The 19220-nt window shown below is 40.2% G+C and overlaps 1 protein-coding gene across 2 annotated transcripts in view; it reads right to left on the bottom strand.

Moving 5' to 3' along the window:
• Positions 1–19220, bottom strand: part of LOC114690765 (UDP-glucose:glycoprotein glucosyltransferase 1) — a 132484-nt gene that overhangs the window by 19782 nt on the left and 93482 nt on the right. For both annotated transcript variants that reach the window (XM_028865647.2, XM_028865646.2), the window contains 11 exons: positions 18408–18503; positions 15017–15119; positions 13763–13842; positions 12789–12978; positions 11178–11336; positions 10255–10340; positions 8380–8464; positions 6566–6654; positions 5947–6048; positions 4710–4794; positions 3535–3717 (listed from right to left, as the gene is read on the bottom strand). In XM_028865647.2, the coding sequence (XP_028721480.1) occupies positions 3535–3717; positions 4710–4794; positions 5947–6048; positions 6566–6654; positions 8380–8464; positions 10255–10340; positions 11178–11336; positions 12789–12978; positions 13763–13842; positions 15017–15119; positions 18408–18503 (1258 nt within the window). The remainder of the gene's footprint in view (positions 1–3534; positions 3718–4709; positions 4795–5946; positions 6049–6565; positions 6655–8379; positions 8465–10254; positions 10341–11177; positions 11337–12788; positions 12979–13762; positions 13843–15016; positions 15120–18407; positions 18504–19220) is intronic.

The raw sequence follows: 19220 nt of genomic DNA on the forward strand, positions 1-19220 counted from the left end.
TGGAAGCGTCTCAGTCCTCATATCCAAATGGCTCCCAGCTGAACTGTGCTGCTCAAAACCTAAAAGCTTAACCAGCCAAATGCCTCTAGTTTCTGGTCCTCACGCCTTATATACCTTTCTGCTTTCTACCACCACTTCCTGGGATTAAAGGCATGAGTCACCATGCCTGGCCGTTTCCAATGTGGCCTTGAACTCACAGAGATCCAGAGGGATTTCTACCTCTGGAGTGCTAGGATTAAATGTGTGAGTGCCACTATTTTCTAGCCTTTGTATCTAGTGGCTGTTCTGTCTCTGACCCCAGATAAGTTTATTAGGGTGCACAATATTTTCAGGAAAACAATACCACCACAGAGGGAGTTCGATGGGAGAGATCTGGGACACCATGGAAAGACCAAAAGACCAAATCTTCTAATTATAGGCACAGAAGAAGCATGATGCTATACCAAAAGCACAATGTTTTTAATAAAATCATAGAAGAAATTTCCCCAAATCTAGAGAAAAAGATGCCCAGCAAGCTATTAGAAGCTACAGAATTCCCCATTAGACAGGACCAGAAAAGAAACTCCCAACAACATATTATACCTAAAATACTAAAAACACAAAATAAAGAAAGGGTACTCAAAGCTTCAAGAGAGAAAGGTGGTGCCATCTATAAAGGCAGAACCATCAGAATAAGACCTGGTTATTCAACAGAAACACTTAAAGCCAAAAGGAAAGATGTAGTCCAAGCTCTAAAAGAACACAACTGCCAACCAAGATTACTATACCCAGTAAAACTCTACTAAAATCGAAGGATAGTGGGATAGAGCTTAGTGGTTAAGAGCACTGGCTATTCATCCGGAGGACCCAGGTTTGAGTCCCGACTCCCACATGGCAGCTCACAACTGTCCATAACTCAGGTTCCAGTGGATTCTCTGGAGAGTTGTACCAGAACTTCAAAGAACTAATACCAATACTATTCAAATTATTCCATAAACTAGAAAAGGAAGTCTTTTGAGCTCTTTTTATGAAGGTAGTATTACCCTGACACCAAAATCAGATAAAGACAATCCACAACAACGAAAAGAAAATTACAGGCCAATCTCCTTGATAAACATAGATGTAAAAATCCGCAATAAAATCCTAACAGAATTCAACTTTATATTAAAAATATCATTCATCATGACCAAGTTGGCTTTATTTCAGTGAATGCAGGAGTGGCATATCAATAAATAAGAGTCATCACATTAATGGACTAGAGAACAGAAATCATGTTTCTCCCAATCAACACAGAAAAAGTTACTGATAAAAATCTAAGATCCCTTCATGATAAAAACCAAGGAGAGTCTAGGGATGGTGGGCTCATACCTTAATATAATAAAAACTATATATCTATAAAACCAACCTGAAGCCAACATCATACTAAATGGAGAAAATCTTAAAGCTTCTCCCTAAGATCAAGAACAAGTCAAGGAACAAGTTCTACTTAATACAGTTCTTGAATTCTTAGCTTGAACAATCTGACTAGAGAAGGAAATAAGAGGAATACAAATAGGAAAAGAAGTCACAGTATTTCTTTTTGAAGATGATAGTAATTTATACATAACAGATGCTAAAGACTCCAAGGAAGCTGTAGAGCTGACAAATACTTTCAGCAAAGTGGCAGAATACAAAATCAACATATAAAAAAAAAAATCAGTAACCTTCCTATATTACAATAGCAGACTGAAAAAGAAACCAGGGAGATCACAGGCACTAGCAAACAAACAAAAACCATCTGGGAATAAACCTAACCAAGTAAACAAGAGACCTCTACAATGAAAATTTTTAGACAATGAAGAAAGAAATTGAGGAAGGTAGAAGATAGAAAGATATCCCGTGCTTGTGGATTAGAGGAATTACTATTGTGAAAATGACCATCCAACCAAAAGCAGTCAACACACTCAAGTGCAATTCCAAAAACAATTCCAAGTCTACTCCTGGTAGATTGAAAAACATCCAAGATAATTTATACAGAGGCACAAAAGAACAAGGATAGCCAAAGCAATCCTAATCAAACACAACAGTGCAGGAGGTATCACTGTGTCTGATTTTAAATTATACTAGTAATAAAAAGAACATGGAACTGGCACAAAAGTAGACACACAGATCCATGGAATAGAACTGAGGACCCAGATATAAGTTCATATAACTAGTCTTGATTTTTGACAAAAGTATTAAAAAATACACAGTAGAGAAAAGACAACATCTTCAACAAATGGTACTGGGAAAACTGGAATTCAACATGAAACTAGATCCTTATCTCTCACTCTGCACAAACTAAACCCCAATTCGCCAAGAACCTCAACATAAGACCTGATTGACTCTGAAGTTGCTAGACAAAAAAGTAGGGAGCACACTTCAACTTACAGGCACAGGGAGGGTTTTCTGAACAAGACTCCAATAGCAGAGGAAATAAAGTACTCAGTCAACAAATGGGCTCTCATGACCTGAAACGCTTCTGTACAACAAGAGCAACTGGGAAGTGAGTGTTTGCACACCCACAGAATGGGGGACACTTTCCCACTAGTGCAATGGTGGCGTGACTGCTCTAGGGTAACTACGGGCTTTCTGACTGAATTTGAGGCTTGCACCACAGAAGGGAACTCCATACCTAGTATTGTAATCACAGCCAGAAATGCAGAACTGGGGAAGTCATAGGCTCTAGAGCAGAACCTGCTATTGCTATTTTCCTAAATAGTGATGCTCAAGGTACCTTCTAAACAGTCATGTTAGAACCCATAGACAAGTGCTGCACCTGCTCTGTCAAAGAAGCTTCTTTATGCAGTGGGCAGCAGAGAGATACATCACTGGTCAAAGTAATGAGAATAGAGACCGATTGCTCAATGCTAAACAGAATATCGGTATCATCTCCCCTATCTCCCAAGCCTTAGTGAACACTGAGGTAGATGAAATGGAAGGGATCTAAGAGCCTGAAGATGGGAAGAGTGCTGTGAAATATCTTCTGGACATGACATGGTTATCATACCATAAACTCATAGTAGCTGTGGCTACCTGCACAAGACCTATACAAGGTCAAGCTAGCCAAAACGCAGTTGAATGGGGTAGATGATAAATAGGCTCCACCCCTTACTGAGGCATTACTGCCACTGGGTAGTTGCTGAGAAGAGAGAATCATTCTTTTTTAGAATATGTCTACTGATAGGATTCCCATGCTCCAGTAGATGAATATACCCATGTACCTATGGGCTGCACTAATAGGACATAGTAAGTTAGGGTAAGGAGGGTATATATGATCAGGTATATATGATCATGTGACCACATTGTATTGTATATATGCATGAAATGCTCAAGGAAAAAGATATTTAAAGGGAGATGAGCTGATGGAACTTAAATTTAAAAAGTGATAACATCTGGGTAGTATCTTTTAATATTTCTGAAATACTAATGCAAAATAAACAGGTACTTTTCCCTATCTGAAAATTGTTTTTAAAAAGGAAAAGAAAAGCTGACATATGGAACACAACCCATCAACACCTGGTATTCAGAGCTCACCTGATCAGCGTCTACAAATAGGAACTTGTCAACAACCAGTGGGAAAAGCACGTCCAGAAAGAGGATCTTGTAGCCCCAGATGATCCGCTGCTTCTCTGTCTGCTGATGAAGCCACCGCGGCCATTTGTACTGAACAAGTTCATACTGGAAATTGTATTTGCTGGCCATGTAAGGTATAAACTCCTATTTTTAGACACAGGGAACAATAATTATTCATTCTTGTTAAGAAAATTGATTCTTTAATGTAAGTTAACCACCATTATTACAGTACAACCAAAATACTTACACTAAAACAAGGTCTAGTAAGAAATTTGGTCTTAATTCACTTGACTCACAAGAGCACATATAAACTTTGGTCCAATCCCCATTTCTTGATGATGTCTAGTTACCACATGATATGACAGAAATCTGCAGGTGAAGGCTTTTAGATTTATAACTCTGTATGTGGGTGCTTAAAACACATAAGCTCTAGGTTCATTTATCTAAATTTGATTTTAGCAAAACACTTTTGAGCTTGATAGTAAGATCTTCCCAAGGCTAAGTCTAACCCAGGGTATTACATGTAAGAGCCAAAACTCTTCAATTTCCTTTCCAATTAACAAGTAAGTCTTCCGTATCTAAGACACTAGTACCTTCAGGAGATCAGAAGTAACTACTCATTCAAGATGAGTCACCACTGAATATAAAGTTGTTTTTTAAATACTATAGAAAAAAAAAAAGGAGGATGCAAGAATACAAGTTAAGAAGGAGACTGTCCAAGTGTGGTTTTCCTTTGGCACAGAGGAAGCATCCTTTTCATTCCTTATTTATGAGAAAATTAATCATTCTCAAAACACACCATCACTGTGCTTCTTAAACTAAGGCAAGACATGCATGCCTCCAAGGAAAGGGTTGTTATTTTGCTAAAACACTGTCTCTTAGAAAAGACAAAAACTCTCCTCCTATATTACCTAGCTTCAAACAGGCCACAATTTTGGGTTTAGCTTTATAAAAACTATTACCCCAAATAGAGCAACCTGGAAGAAAAAAATATACATATAGAAACAGACAATGAAATTAGGGTATTCTAATAAAATGGATAAAAAATAAGTGTACAGATAAAACAAAGATAGAAAAGAATATGTTACAGTGTAAATATTCCCTTAACAAGGTTTTCTTTTTCCCCATGAACAAACCTTAAATGTGGGGGACAAATAATTCTTCAAGAACCAGAATTTCACAGGAGTTTTGGTATTCTTCAGCACTGATAGCATCATTATGCTGCCAAACAAAACAAATAATGATTTTCCAATGCTTTTTAACCTCAACAACATTAAGCAGAGAAAAATCACAAGATTGACAGCAGAGCTAACTCATGGTTCAATTAGGCAAAGAGACCTTCACTAATGGGACAGTGTACATACTGTATTATAAAGATGTCACTGAATGACAGAGACAAGGATTTCCCTGTAAGTATATTCCAAACAGATAGAGGCAAATGCTAATTATGCTGCATGCTTAAATGAGCCACCTCATGAACTGGAGGTCATGGTCATGACTACATCATTCTCCAGACCCCTGTGCTCAGGCACAGCAACATCTGGTACTGAGCAAACAGTGGGTACATGCACAGCTTCTGTCAGCCTAGACAGAGAGCCTCGAGAGGAAGGAGACAGGAAAGGGGAAGGGAAACCAGAGGGCACAGACTCAGGATTCCCAGGCCAAGAAATGCAATGAAGTTATCACCACTGTTATTTTATTTAGCTACTGATTGGAAAAAGAATTGAAAGTTACCCAAGTGACATTATTTTTATTATTTCCTTTACCAGATTATTTATAATGAAAACTAAAAGTAAAAGCAACTCTGAATTGGGACAATGACCTTCCATTAACGTGTCTTCAACACTGAGCTCCCAGACAGTGACAAACTGATCCTGAGACTCTTCCCCTCTCGTAACCACATCAACAAGTTCAAGCAATGGCCTCTTCTGCTTTCATCTGAATGACCTAGGCAATCCCCTTTCATTGCAGTCTCAGTTTTTCAAGCAAGGGTATTCTCACACAGAACTAAGCTTTGCCTCTAAAGCTGTGGCTCTGTAGAAGGTGGCCAAGTGTAACATGTTATGGTCTATTCTATGTCAATTACCTGGTTTCTGGTTTAAGTAATATTTAGGGTGAAGGAACTAACAATTGTCTATAAGGTGTGCATGGATACGAACAGTCTACAGCCTTGTAATATCAACACAGAGGCACTAACTATGTAGCTCAACTTCATGGAGGAACCAGATCAAAACAAATAGAGCTGTACGTGGCAAGCTATCCACAGCCCTAGGAATACTTCATATAGATACACACAGTACAACAAGCAAAACCTTTCTTACAAAATAAGAATACTGTAAAAAATTCATTTCTATACAAATCACGAAGACTAACCGAAGAAATCTTTCATAGAGATGACCAGATGCAACAGAGAAAATATTGATGATGTCATCTTTCTCTTGCTTCACTTCCTCAGTCTTCTGTCCTGAAAAGCCCCTGTAACAACAGAATTCAAAACAGAACCACTTACAACGCTGAGTAGACACAACCCTTCAGGAGAGGAAAGAGAGAGTGTCTGTGTCTTCCCGCTCTAGAGGTAAGGCTTGTTGAAAGTACCATACAGAGATGCTGGGAAGGGACAGGAAAAGGCCATCTTGCAAAGTACTAATGAGGCTCATCAAAAGGCACCTTATCATTTAGGAATCCATGGAACACAAGCTGCTCCAAAGACTGCAGTCTGTCCAATGGGAGGTCAGCAGAACAATGACCATCACCTCTCCCCGGATGGCCCCACCCATCAAGAGTGAAGAGTGTGCAGCAGAAGTAAACTATGTGAAGAGCACTTCCCCTCTCTTAATCAAGTGGAAACACTCCCCTACTCCAGCTGAAATGGGACACTCCAGCTGCATGAAGCAGGTCAGAAGCCCCAAAACATTACCAGGCTCAAAAGGATGCATGGTCCGCACCTCTCAGTTTCCCTTCAAAATCTTAACCCTTCATGATGCCAATTTACCATTTGAAGGAGTCCCAAAATCCGGCTTCGTTCTCACTCGTCCCATCACTCAACAAGTCCTCATTAACCATGTCTGCTTTCTTCTGAACCTGCAATTGTATATGACAGGTCTTACTTCTCCAGGAGCTCTATAAGCACAAGCCTGACTTGCACTGATGCACGTGGAGTACTGTCAACAGGAAACAACCAACCAATTCTCCTATAGGAAAACCCATCTAGACTCTCAGTATCCAACGGGAGTACATTTATCAGAACACCCATGTTTTAACGCCTTCAGGGAGGAGCTAGCAATCTCTTTGAATTGAATGGTAATCAAGCTCAGTTTGTACAATGAGCCAAAGACCAAATTCAGCTGCACAGAAACAGAGTGAGTAAAACCCAGGAGACTATTTCTTCAAGCTGACAACTTCTAGCTAGGAAGAATTCAGCCGTCAGGAGCTGCTGGGAGAGGCTTGTTGGGCCACAGCCCATTTTCAGGACTTATTACCACAAAGGATTCTCTGCAGCAGTCTTCTTTCTGTTCCGTGACCAACTTTAGGTTTTACCATGTACGATAGCTACAATCATTTTACTTTAAGACAAAGAACTTCAAAATGTTGAGGAGAGACAGCAACAAAAGACAGTGAATAAAATCACCTACTGTTTGTATTTTGTGTTTGTTTTTGGAGACAGGGTTTCATGTCACCCAAGGTGGCCTCAAATTTACTATGCAGTGCAAGCTAACACTGACCTCCTGATCCTTCTAAGTACTGGGACTACAGGTGTGCATCACTATGCCTATAAAAACTATAGTCTTACTTTGGATTGTCACTGGGAGTTCCCACAGTCTTATGAGAATAATCAATAACACTATGAATTGTAGATGTACAAATGTCAAAGCCAGGGCTGGAGAGATGGCTTAGTGGTTCAGAGCACATACTGAACCCGAGTTCAGATCTCAGCACCCACACGGGGTAGCTCACAACTATCTGTAACTCCAGCTCCAGGATATCAATGCTCCCTCTTCTGGTCACAGGTACCTGCACATGTGTGGCATAGTCATACAAACACATTTACATATATATGAATAAATAAAACTTTTTAAAAAATGGCAAAGCTGGTCCAGGCAAGGTGGTAGATGCCTTTAACTGTAGCATTTGGGAGATAGTCAGACATATCTGTGAGTTCAAGGCCAGCCTGGTGTACACAGCAAGTCCCAGGCCAATCAGGGCTACAGTGAGACCTTGTCTTAGAAAGAATAGGGGCAGGGACAAAGTCTCTGAGGACATGTTGTATGAAATGGGACTAGCATTGTTCTCTGAAATTATAATTTCTCGGCTGAAGAAAACCAGAAGCTTGTCTTCACAGAGACACATTCCTTAAGCAGAATCCCTAGAACTGTTAAAACAATACCAACAAACCCTCCAAATGGAATACCAGACTGACTTCAAAATGCAGTTGTCTCCCTTTATCTGCTGGGAAACATTCCAAGCCCCTAGTGGATGCATGAAATCTGAGACTGTAGAGAACCCTGAATATATACTATAGCTTTGCTCATACTACTTATGATAAAGCTTTATCTGTAAATTAGGCAACATAAGATTCACAACAATAACGGTAAAATGGAATATTAAAACACTCTTTTAATAAACTAATATGAATGTGCTCTCCTTGGAACAGTCACGCAGGTGTTAGTATCTTCAGATAGTGGCTGACCATGGTCCCTGAAGCCTTGCCACAGGAGGCACTGCTGTCCGTGTATCTTCCAAGACAATGATTGAATGGGGCTGTTTACCAACCATAAACAAGCGGCTGCCAGAGCAGAGCAAACTCACCTTCACTTTGATGATCTTGCTTTTGAAGTTATTGAGGATGACGACAACGTCATTTGCATCAGGAGGAGAATCTGTACCATCGTGGCTTAGAGAGAAAAGTAAGACAGAATACAAATCACAATCCCCAAAGTGCAATAAATACCCAGACAACAGCTGTTTGTCTATCACCCTTATCATAGAAAGTCTTTCCAAAAACCAACAGTTCCTAAAAGAGGAACTTTTTTTAGGACAAAGAAGTGTTCACAGAAATCTCCATGTCCAGGCTAACGTGAGCTGACTTCCTTCCAGAATCCTCCTTCAGATTACCAGGCAAACAGTGACAAGTTCTCAGGCAGGGTATGCACATGACAATCATAAACAACCATGTATGTCCCTGGGTCTGAGCACGCAGGCCTATTACTGGAGCTACTTCCACCTTTTAACTGGAACAGCTATGTGAAGAAATCTACTCTTGGCTGAATGTGGTGATTCACACCTGTAACCCCAGCAGGAAGCAGCATGGAGATCAATTTGAGATCAAAGCCAGCCTAGGCTACAATGTAAGAACAAACAACAAAAATCTATTCTCATCTTCTCGCGAGACAACACAACCAGCCAAGTTTAGAGCACAGACTCGTTCCTGTATCTCTGGTAGAAGACCACAGTACAACCAGCTCTGCTTATAGGCACAGGAGCAGTGAAAAACATTTGAAATACTCTTTTCCGACTAATCATTTTTTCCAGTCACTAAATATGAGGAAGTCACTGCAGTTGCTGTCACTCAGCAGACAGCAGGGTTTTCAGGCAGGAGGAGGACAGAAAGCTTAAGGAGAGAAGACTCTACAGACAGGACCGTCCAATTGGGAGGCACAGGAATACTACAACCCTAGACAGCAGGAAGAGAGTGTGGTACCACAGCGCTGGGCAAAGAGGAAGATGGACAAGGGCACACAGAAGAAAGGGAATTCAGAAACATCACAATCTTGTGAAACCTCACCTAGAAAATAACTTCATCAGAGAAAAGCCTACTATTTACAATAAGGACATTATTTTTTCAATAAGGATATTATTACAGTACAAAACTCTCATAGGTACTGAGTAAGAAATCTGCACTAAGCTGGTATGATGGCACATGCCTGCAGTCTCAGCTACTCAGGAGACTTAAGGCAGAAGAATGTTCACTTGAACCCAGTTCAAGCCTAGGCAAGAGAGCAAAAATTCTGCATCAAAACCAAAAACATTAATTCATACTGCTTCTCCATGTTCAAATAAACTCTGATGAAAACCATTCCCTACATAAACTGACACAGAACTTAGGACTAATTTAAACTGTGTTAAACAAAATAGAGACCACAACTTCTAAAATGGTGTTTGGAGGTCTGTTCCATAACTAATGGGTGCAGTGAACTTTAAGCCAATTCCTGTTACTGACAGTATGTTCTAGGAGTGCATCTATACAACCCCAGCCCAAGGACCAGGATTGACAGTCAGACTTCATGGTCAAAGCTCATGTGTCCTATGCACATGTAAACCACTCAAGGTCAAGATATATACCTTCCCACCAATGTGCTGAACAGGGCCAAGCCCACTTAGTTTCCAAAAGTCAGACATCAAGTATCCAAAGCTGGCGCCTGCTGTCTGCATCACAGGGAAAGAGTAACTTCATTCTGATAGAGTGTTGACAAAGGGAAGCCAGTGGAGAACAAACCTCACTATAATCAGTATTTATAGCTCTTGTTATCCACTCGCCTCTAAAAGTTCACCCCCACTGACGGCACTGGAAAGCTCGGTTTGTTACATAGGACTATGAATTAAACGCATGATGCTTGGAGTAAGGCCAGATAACACCCAATTAGAGCTGAGTCTCTTAAAATGCAGCTGCACCATTTAACCTACCTGTAGATTCTATAGATATCATCAGAGCGCCCCTTTCTTAGTCTGAGAATCCAGGCTCCTGGGTTGGCTTTGAGCTGAAAATATCCCTAGGACACAAAGAAAGTAAAATTTCAGTTCTCTTTAAAACTTCAAGATGTTGTTCCTAACAGACACTTACTTTTTCTTTTGAAGTGTCAGATCATGTGTGGGCATGCCTACCTATCTATCTACCCACCTTTCTTTCTTTGTGGGGGGTGGGGATTGGGGGGTTGTACTGGGTATTGAACCCAGGGTCTTGCTGCCGTGATAATTAAAAAAAATTAAAGGTAGTTAACAAATCATGGAAAAGTAAAGCCAAAAAAAGACCCAAAAAAACAAAAAACAAAACAAAACAAAAAACAAACAAACAATCAAATAAACCAGCTAAAGCTTTAGCAGCACAGAGCCTAAGAGCTCTAGCAGCCCAGAGCCAGTGAAGCCGAGAGGCCTGCCCGTTCTGCTCCATGGAGGAGAAAGTGCGACAGGGAATGTGCTGGGAACTTCCAATGATGGGAACTGCTAGCAGAGCTCTGCAGTGGGTTTTGTTGTTTCACTAGCATAGACATGGAATTTCCAAGCTTAACCAAACCGGTGACTTTTCACTGACTATATTTAGACCGTTATTAATTCTTACTTCACTCCACAGTTCAGAATGTGAACTGGTCTGTCATAAATTATAGCATCTAAATTACCGTGACTGAAGCATCTGATAGACTGATTTTTTTTTTTTTTTTTTTTTGGTTTTTCGAGACAGGGTTTCTCTGTGTAGCTTTGCGCCTTTCCTGGAACTCACTTGGTAGCCCAGGCTGGCCTTGAACTCACAGAGATCCGCCTGGCTCTGCCTCCCGAGTGCTGGGATTAAAGGCTTGCGCCACCACCGCCCGGCTGATAGACTGATTATTTACCAGATTGGCCATCACAATTGTGTCCACAATTGTTGGATTGGCTGAAGTTCCTAACGTGAACTGTAGTCCTCGAGGGGGCTGGCCTGTGGTGATGTCGTAGCAGTGACCTTCTAATAACAGGTATTCCAGCTCATACTCAGCAGCCACTACACTGTCCACCTGAAAGGTCAAAATTAAACCACCTGAATATTATACATGCATACTCAAAATGCAATCTGCAGGGGTCAGGGGGAGAGTTGAGTGGATAAAAGCTCTTGCCACTGAGGCTGATGGCTTGAGCTTGATCCCCGGATTCTATACGGTAGAGGGAGATCTGATGTCCACAGCTGTTCCCTGACCTCCATGTGTACAGCAAGGCAATCCCCAACCCCCAAAATAAATAAATAAATAAATGTTTTAAAAATATATATACATCTTTTATGACTTTAAGACAGTCGAGAAAAGGCAAAAACTTGATTTTAGAAAGTAGATCATTCACTGATTGTGGTGGGGGTAGGGGGAATATACAAAGGGATAGCAAAGGGATTCTCGGGATAAAATGTTCTAGATCTTGATTGAGATAGTGGCTAATGACTATAATTATAAAAACTTGATTGGAGAGAGAAAGAGAGAAGATAACAAAGTCATTCCAAAAATACAGATGAGAGGATAAGATTCTACAAATTGTTGTGAAAAGCCCTAAATAAAGAAAAAGAATTTTATCGTACGGTAATAGATGGGTACAGCTTGAATACACTATCCACAGCACTATCCTCATAAGAGCCAACAATAGAAACAACCCAGTGCTCATCTGTGCACAAGTACACAAAGTACACTATATCCAAACAATAGAACTCTATGTGGCAATCAAACTAAAGTACTGACAGGTCTTATCACATGCATGAATCTTGGAAAACAATTTTTCAAGTGAAACAAGTCAGTCACTAAAGACCACGTGTTGAATAACTACTCATACACAATGTCAGATAGAAACAGAAAGTCCATTACTGCCAGGGGAAATAAGGGGTGAATGTTAATGAGTATTGTGATGATTAATCTTCATTGACAATTTGAATAGATTTGAAAGCATACTTCTGGGCATGGGTGAGGGCCTTCCCAGAGAAGCTCAATTCAGGAGGAAAGACCCACACTCAATGTGGAACACTGTTCCACGGGCTGGGATCCTGAAATGAGTAAGAAAGGGAGAAAGCCACCTAAATTCTCCTTTCTCTGCTCTGGTTAGTGCCATAAAACCAGGCCACTTCCACTGCCACATCTTCCCTATCACAATGGACCCCACTCTTAGGAGTCAAAATACATCATTCCTCTCTTACACGGCTTTCTGTCATGCATTTGGATGCAACAAGGAGAAAAGTAACTAATACAGTCATGGAGCGGGTTCTGAGGGCGATGAAAGCCAACTAAATTGAGATAGCAAAGACAGCAGCACCCGTCTACACACGTCAAAAACATTACTGTACATGAAGGGCATTTGAATTAAGCTGCTGCTGTAAAAAGAGTACATTAGATGTGAGCAAAGATGCCCAGTATTCAGTTCAGGCAATCACCACTGACTGAATTACAAACAGATTTTATATATGACTCAATTTTTAGAAACAATGATATTCTTACCTCTTCTAGATAAATATTATCAAGATCATATGGTGTTCTGACAGATTCTACCATCCAACTCTCAGGTGTGTTCAAATTCAAAGTGAAAAGCGGAGACTGTGGCATATCCAGAAACTTTGCTATTGGTCCCTTGGCAAAGCTGTTGTCTGCTGTGAAGGAAATCTCTGGTTCTAAGACATAACGGTAAAAGCTGAAAAGATAACAGGACTGTTAGGCTTTCTTACACAAGAGTCCACACAGGTTAACAAAAAACTAGATTTAGACAGTATCCTTCCAGATCAGGACATGACTAGGCCAAACCATCTTTTGGTCTAGTGATGCCTTCCAGGGTTGCTCTAGAGTCAAGAAAAGAGGGGGGGGGGAATGCAGGAGACCACCCTTCCATGATCTCTTAAAAATCTGACCCCTAAAGGGTACTTGTGCTCTCAGGCCAGCACTGAAAACATTATGTGTGATAACTAAACAGTTCTTAATGTAAAGCTACAGTGGAAGCAGAGGCTCTTCATTCTTTGTAAAATTGTTGGGATCCATCTAGATTCTAACTACAGAATTCTGTCCCTCACTGAGGACGACATTTCCCATAGCAGAGCATGTGCTAAGCTACCACTGTCGTTGTGACACTTCTTCCACAAATGGCCATCTCACAACCAAGCCTTTCTATCTATCCACTTCCCCAGGAAGCATGAGAATGAGTACAGTAAGCTTCCTACCTATGGCAGCTAATGGCTACAGCTCTTTTAAAGTGAGACGCAAATGTGCAAGTAGCTTGGATTAATACCACCTAAATGCTCTCCAAGCTCACACTATGTTCTCAGAATGTCTAATTAGAACAAATATGTGACATAACTCAACAGTCAGTAGATGTCCTTTCAAACACAATATCCACCTGCCAGCCCACCTGATTCATCAGCATTTAGTACTAACTTGTAGATCTGGTACCACTTAAAAGAAGTGTTCCTTAAATGGCATTTTACCTTTTTAAAGGCATGTCCGAAAGTTTAGATTGGCAATTCATAAATACTCTTAGATTCATGTTTATCAGCTGAGTCAAAACCTAAAAAAGCAAACCAGATGACAAAATATTTAGATTTTCTCTTCAGAAACGTATTATTTCACAGGTAGTTAGGAAACAAAACATTTTTAACATTTCAAGGAGATATAAAGAGAACGCCTGTCACTACATCTGCACTGGAGAAGTTTTGAAAAGCAGAGCTCCAATGCAGAGTCTACCATACATACTCAAGGCACAGTTCCAAAAAGAAGCTGGGAAGGGTGATGAGATGGCCAAGCAAGGAAAGGTGCTTGCTGTCAAGCCTTATAACCCAAGTTTGATCCCTGAGACCCAAATGGTAGACAGCAAAAAATTACTTTTTGTTTGTTTCTTCTTTGAGACACAGTAGTCCTTTGAAACAGGATAGCTCTGGCTATCCTGGAACTCTCTGTAGACCAAGCTGGCCTCGAACACACAGAGATCCACCTGTCTCTGCCTCCTGAGTGCAGGGATTAAAGTCATGCACCACCACACCCAGCCAGAACTGACTCTTGCAAGATGCCTTCTGATCTCTACCCATGTACTGTGACATTTGTGCACACAGACAGGTACACAGACTGAATGAATGAATGAATGAATGAACGAATGAATGAATGGCTGTTGCAGATCACTGCTCCTCACACAAAGTTTAGCACTCAGTTGTGAGGAAACAGTAGATAAATGATGAATATTTAGCTACAAAGGAAAACACAACAGCTCTTTGGTTCAGTTCACATTAAAAAGCATGAAAAAGACGTATGTATTAACATCTACAGAGAAGAGTAGGTGATCATACTATCCTAAAAAAATCCCAGATAGGGCTACTAGAGGTACACTTCATTTGGCAGAGTGCCTTCACAGCAAGTGGAGGGCTCCATGTTCAGGGTCTAGAACATCACACACACACACACACACCCTTCAATGAAATGTTAGGGTGCTGTATTGGTTAACATTTTAAAACATACATCGAAGTATAGCATCATATATATATATATATATATATATATATATATATATATATATATATAATACATGATACAATCCATGAAGAAAATGAGCCTTTATTAATCCTATGAAAACGATATTGTCCAACTCCTCAACTCCTCTAGATGTCTCAGGGACAAAGGAAGTACCCAAAAAATTATAGGGCCTATGACTACTTCATTAAAGATAAGAACCACCTCCACAGCAGCCCTACCAGGAGCAAGGGCGCGAGCCTCTGTGCTTCTCTTGTGACAGGGTCAACAACAGCTACCACATCATAGTATGTCTCCCCTTCATTGGGCTTCAGTTTAATTGCACTGAAAAAAATCAAAAGAACAAAACATTAGTACTGAGGAAACAAAGTGGGGGGGTGGGGGAGATGTCAATATGGAATATCAATTCTTCAGCCCTCTTAGCATTTCAAAAACTATGCAGATCAGAAGCAACAAGCTAAAATGATCATCCACTATGAGACTAAAGCTATAGAAGGAGCTATACCTAAGTGAGGCTTGTGATTGGCCCTTGTACGAGGCCTGTGATTGGTGGAATAGAGCACAAGCATGGCAAATCCCCGTTCTGGAGAGATAAGCGTACTCTGCCACCTTTTAGTCTGAAGCGATCTCTCCTGCTCACCACCACTAACGTTGCAGCAGTATGCCCCAGTAAAAGCTCTAACAAATGAAAATGCAAAGAGAAGTAAAGCAGGGACTCCCAAAGGATTAAAACTTCATCCAGTGGTCCAAAATCATGTACTACTTTGTTTGAAGTGATCCAAGTTTTACAGTGCAAGAACTTTTGCCCCGCTGTGCTAACAGTACAACACAAAGCAGAATATAACCAGAAAACCAGGTAGCAATAGTTTAGCTGCAGCTGGTGGTTGTTTCAAATTAGATGCTTTGGAAACAGCCATTACTTCAATACAAGATAGTTCTTCTGCAGCTATTCTTAAAAAAATAAAATAAAATAAAATCACCCCATGGGTGCTCTCAAAAGCATCCTGAACTCCAGTTCTAGGGGATCCAATGCCCTTTTCTGTTCTCCATGAACACTGTACATGGATGTACAGGTATATACATGGGCAAACCACCCATATACAAAAAATTAAATTCATTTTTTAAAAATCACACCTATATTCTGTAATAAGGAAAGGGGGCAAGAAGACTCAAGGAAATAAGAGTCACATGAGAATGGCCCAATATAAACCAACAACACCATGGACTTGATGTAGTGGTGAGAGAAAACTCTAGAATGAAGTCAAACGTGACAGAAGATCATACAGTTCCATGAGTGAATAGAGCAAACATCCAAGAAAACTGTGCCCTTCCAAAGTATGTTCCCAGGAATCACTGGGGAATCTTACTAAGAGGCAGATACTGATACTGGAGGTCTGCTGTAGGGCGGAAGATCATTCAGCAGGCTCCCAGACAAGACCCTGTTGCTGATGGTTTGAGGCCCACACTAAGGGCACATAGAATTGATGGCATAGTCATTTTTTTTTCTTTTTTTGGTTTTTCAACATAGGGTCTTGCTGTGTAGCCCTGGCAATCCTAGAACTCACTCTGTAGAGCAGGCTGGCCTCGAACCTACTTCTGCCTCCTGAGTGCTAGGATTAAAGGAACACGTCCATAGCCTGGCTGCATAGTTTTGGTTTTTTTTGTTTGTTTGTTTTGTTTTGTTTTTGGTGCCTGTCCTGGGTTTCACTCTACAGACCAGGCTGGCCTAGAACTCACAGAGATCCACCTGCCTTTACCTCCCAAGTGCTGGGATTAAAGGCATGTGCCACCACCGCCTGGCTGTATAGTTTTATTTTTATCTGGCTTTTTATTTGCTGCAGAAATCATAACTATTTTTTGATGTAATAATTAAATGGGTTTAATTTGAATAAAGCAAGTTTCAGCATATTGAAAAATTAGAAACAGAAATCCATGTGATAAGCTGAATGGATAAAACCTTTTAATAAAATAGAAATGAGAAATTTTGATTTACATGTATCAAATACTTGGCTAACACAACAGCAGTAAGAATTTCTATTGCATCCTAACAGAATTTGTAACTAGGGCAATTTTAATTATGTCAAACTCACAGAGCTCACAGGGAAAAGGATGCTCTAGAGAGGGCTCAGGCTTCACTAAGGACCTACTGTCCTGGACATGAAAGGCCGATGGGACAGCAGATCAATCACTGTCTCCTCTGCTGCTACCTAGCTGTTTCTTACAGAGCACAGTGGAGAAGCGAAGAGCAGCATGTACACAGCACGTTGCTAGTGGCAACCCCCCGGAAGGGGCCACACCGGCCTCCGCCCCCAGTGACACAGAAATCAGAAGGAGGCTGAAGATGCAGCTCAGTGGCAGAGTGACTGTTTAGCACGCGCAGGTACGAGATTAGAGAGCAGGGTAGGGGTGGGAAGGGGAAAGACGGAGATACCAAGCAATCAATCAATGAGGAGACAAGGGCTTGGAGAGATAGCTTAGCAGTTAAGAGTGCATACTGCTTTTGAAAAGGACCTGAATTTGGTTCCCAGCTCCTACACCAGGTATCCCAGAACCACCTACAACTCGAGCCCCAGAGGGTTATCCACAGGTACCTGCACACATGTGCACATATTCACACAGATGTTTAATTAAAAATAACAAAAGCAAAAATTTTAAATGAAGAGAAAGAGCTGGTGTTTTGAGTTTTCCAGAATAACAAACTATTCCAGTCTTAGGGGAATAACCAACACTGTAGGGCTCAAAAGACAATCTGCCTGGGCTCTTTAAAAAGGTCAATGCCATAAAAAAGGGGGGGGGGGGCAGGCAGAGAACTCTTTTAGATTAAAAGAGATTCAAGAGATATGAATAACTTCAATGTGTGGTCTGGGACATCAGAGAAATCTGAACAGAGATTATGTATTAGCATTACTGGATGAAGGTCACATTTCTCAGGTATGTTCAAGTACTGTGGATCAAGTCTGCACATACTGAACGCTTTAGACATGTTATATAATGTCAGCAATGATTTTTCAAATGCTGAAAAAGAGATGTGAGTACAGGTAAATATATGTAATACACAGATGCACACTCTGAGTTACAGATGTGTAGGTTACAGATAGGAGGTACCCAATAAGCATAAATATAGTTATAAATGCATGGTTATTCTTTGCAAGTCTTGCAACTTCATCCATATTTGAAACTTCAAAACAAAAAACTGAAGAATAAAAAGAAAGAGACATCTCCATATCCTAAATACATTTTTAATTATTGGAAACAATGGTTTTTTATAATAATAATAATAATAATAATAATAATAATAATAATAATAAAAAACGAGACAAGTATTTATAGCTGTTCTATTTCATTAATTGCTATTTTCATTAAAAAGATATATTCAGAATTACTTCAAGTTTATTTAGAAGTACCACCTTTCATGAAACTGAATTTTATATATGAAGCTTCATTTTATATGTGAACATTAACATACAAAGAAAACCGCACACTAACTTCTCATTTCTCTAATGACATATAAGGTTTCTAAAACCTTATGTGGAAAACAAAGAATATGAGACAAAGGGAAGCCTAAAAGTTTAATATTCAAGCATGTGCATAAATTCAACATAAATTCTATACCTGTGTTTGTCTTCAAAGAACTGGTAGTCGATCCTTGCTTCTCCTTTGGGTTGTGCTGACAGGAGAGCATCCACCTTCATTACCAAGTCACTTGCCCTAAAAGATGGAGTTATGAAATCTTAGTATCACTTTATCTACAGATTTTCTAATTATTGCTGAACACCATCAATCCAAACACAGAATTAATGCCAACAAGGCGGTTTAAAAGAGGCATGAACTCAGTACCAAAAGGCATGATTCTGTGATTAGCTTGATCATCTCTGGAATGTTACTTTTCTCCACATATGAAGGACAGGTACTACCAACTTTACAAGGCTGCTGTAAAAACCATGTTAGCTAAACATACTGAGACCTAGCTCAGGGCCTGGTTTAAATAATGCTATTACTTTTTAGGGTTACTGCAGCAAAATCTATTAACCACTAACCAGCCATTCAACATCGATGCTGGTTTCTGACTTCAATATTAGAATCAGCATTACAGTATGCAACTAAAAAAAGATCTGTGAACTGCCTGGTATTTCTGAGCTCATTTATAGCACAGGGGAAAAATAAAACTATAGTGATATTTTTTTATGAAAACATCTCTTGACCCCCAAGACTGAACTTTTGGCAAATCTCACAGCAAAGTTAATAATACCCCTTGAGATCCTCTAGGACAGTGTGTACCCTACTACCCTACTGTGCACTCAGCCCCTTCAGTTCAACCCGCCTTTAAGAGAATGGTGTAACCTTACCAGTCTTGAACTTCTATGCAATCAGCTTTTACAACCTAAGCTAATACATAGATTTACTCTTCTATGCCCTTGACCCAAA

This window comes from Peromyscus leucopus, chromosome 16_21 (assembly GCF_004664715.2).
Source record: "Peromyscus leucopus breed LL Stock chromosome 16_21, UCI_PerLeu_2.1, whole genome shotgun sequence".
Taxonomy (NCBI): domain Eukaryota; kingdom Metazoa; phylum Chordata; class Mammalia; order Rodentia; family Cricetidae; genus Peromyscus; species Peromyscus leucopus.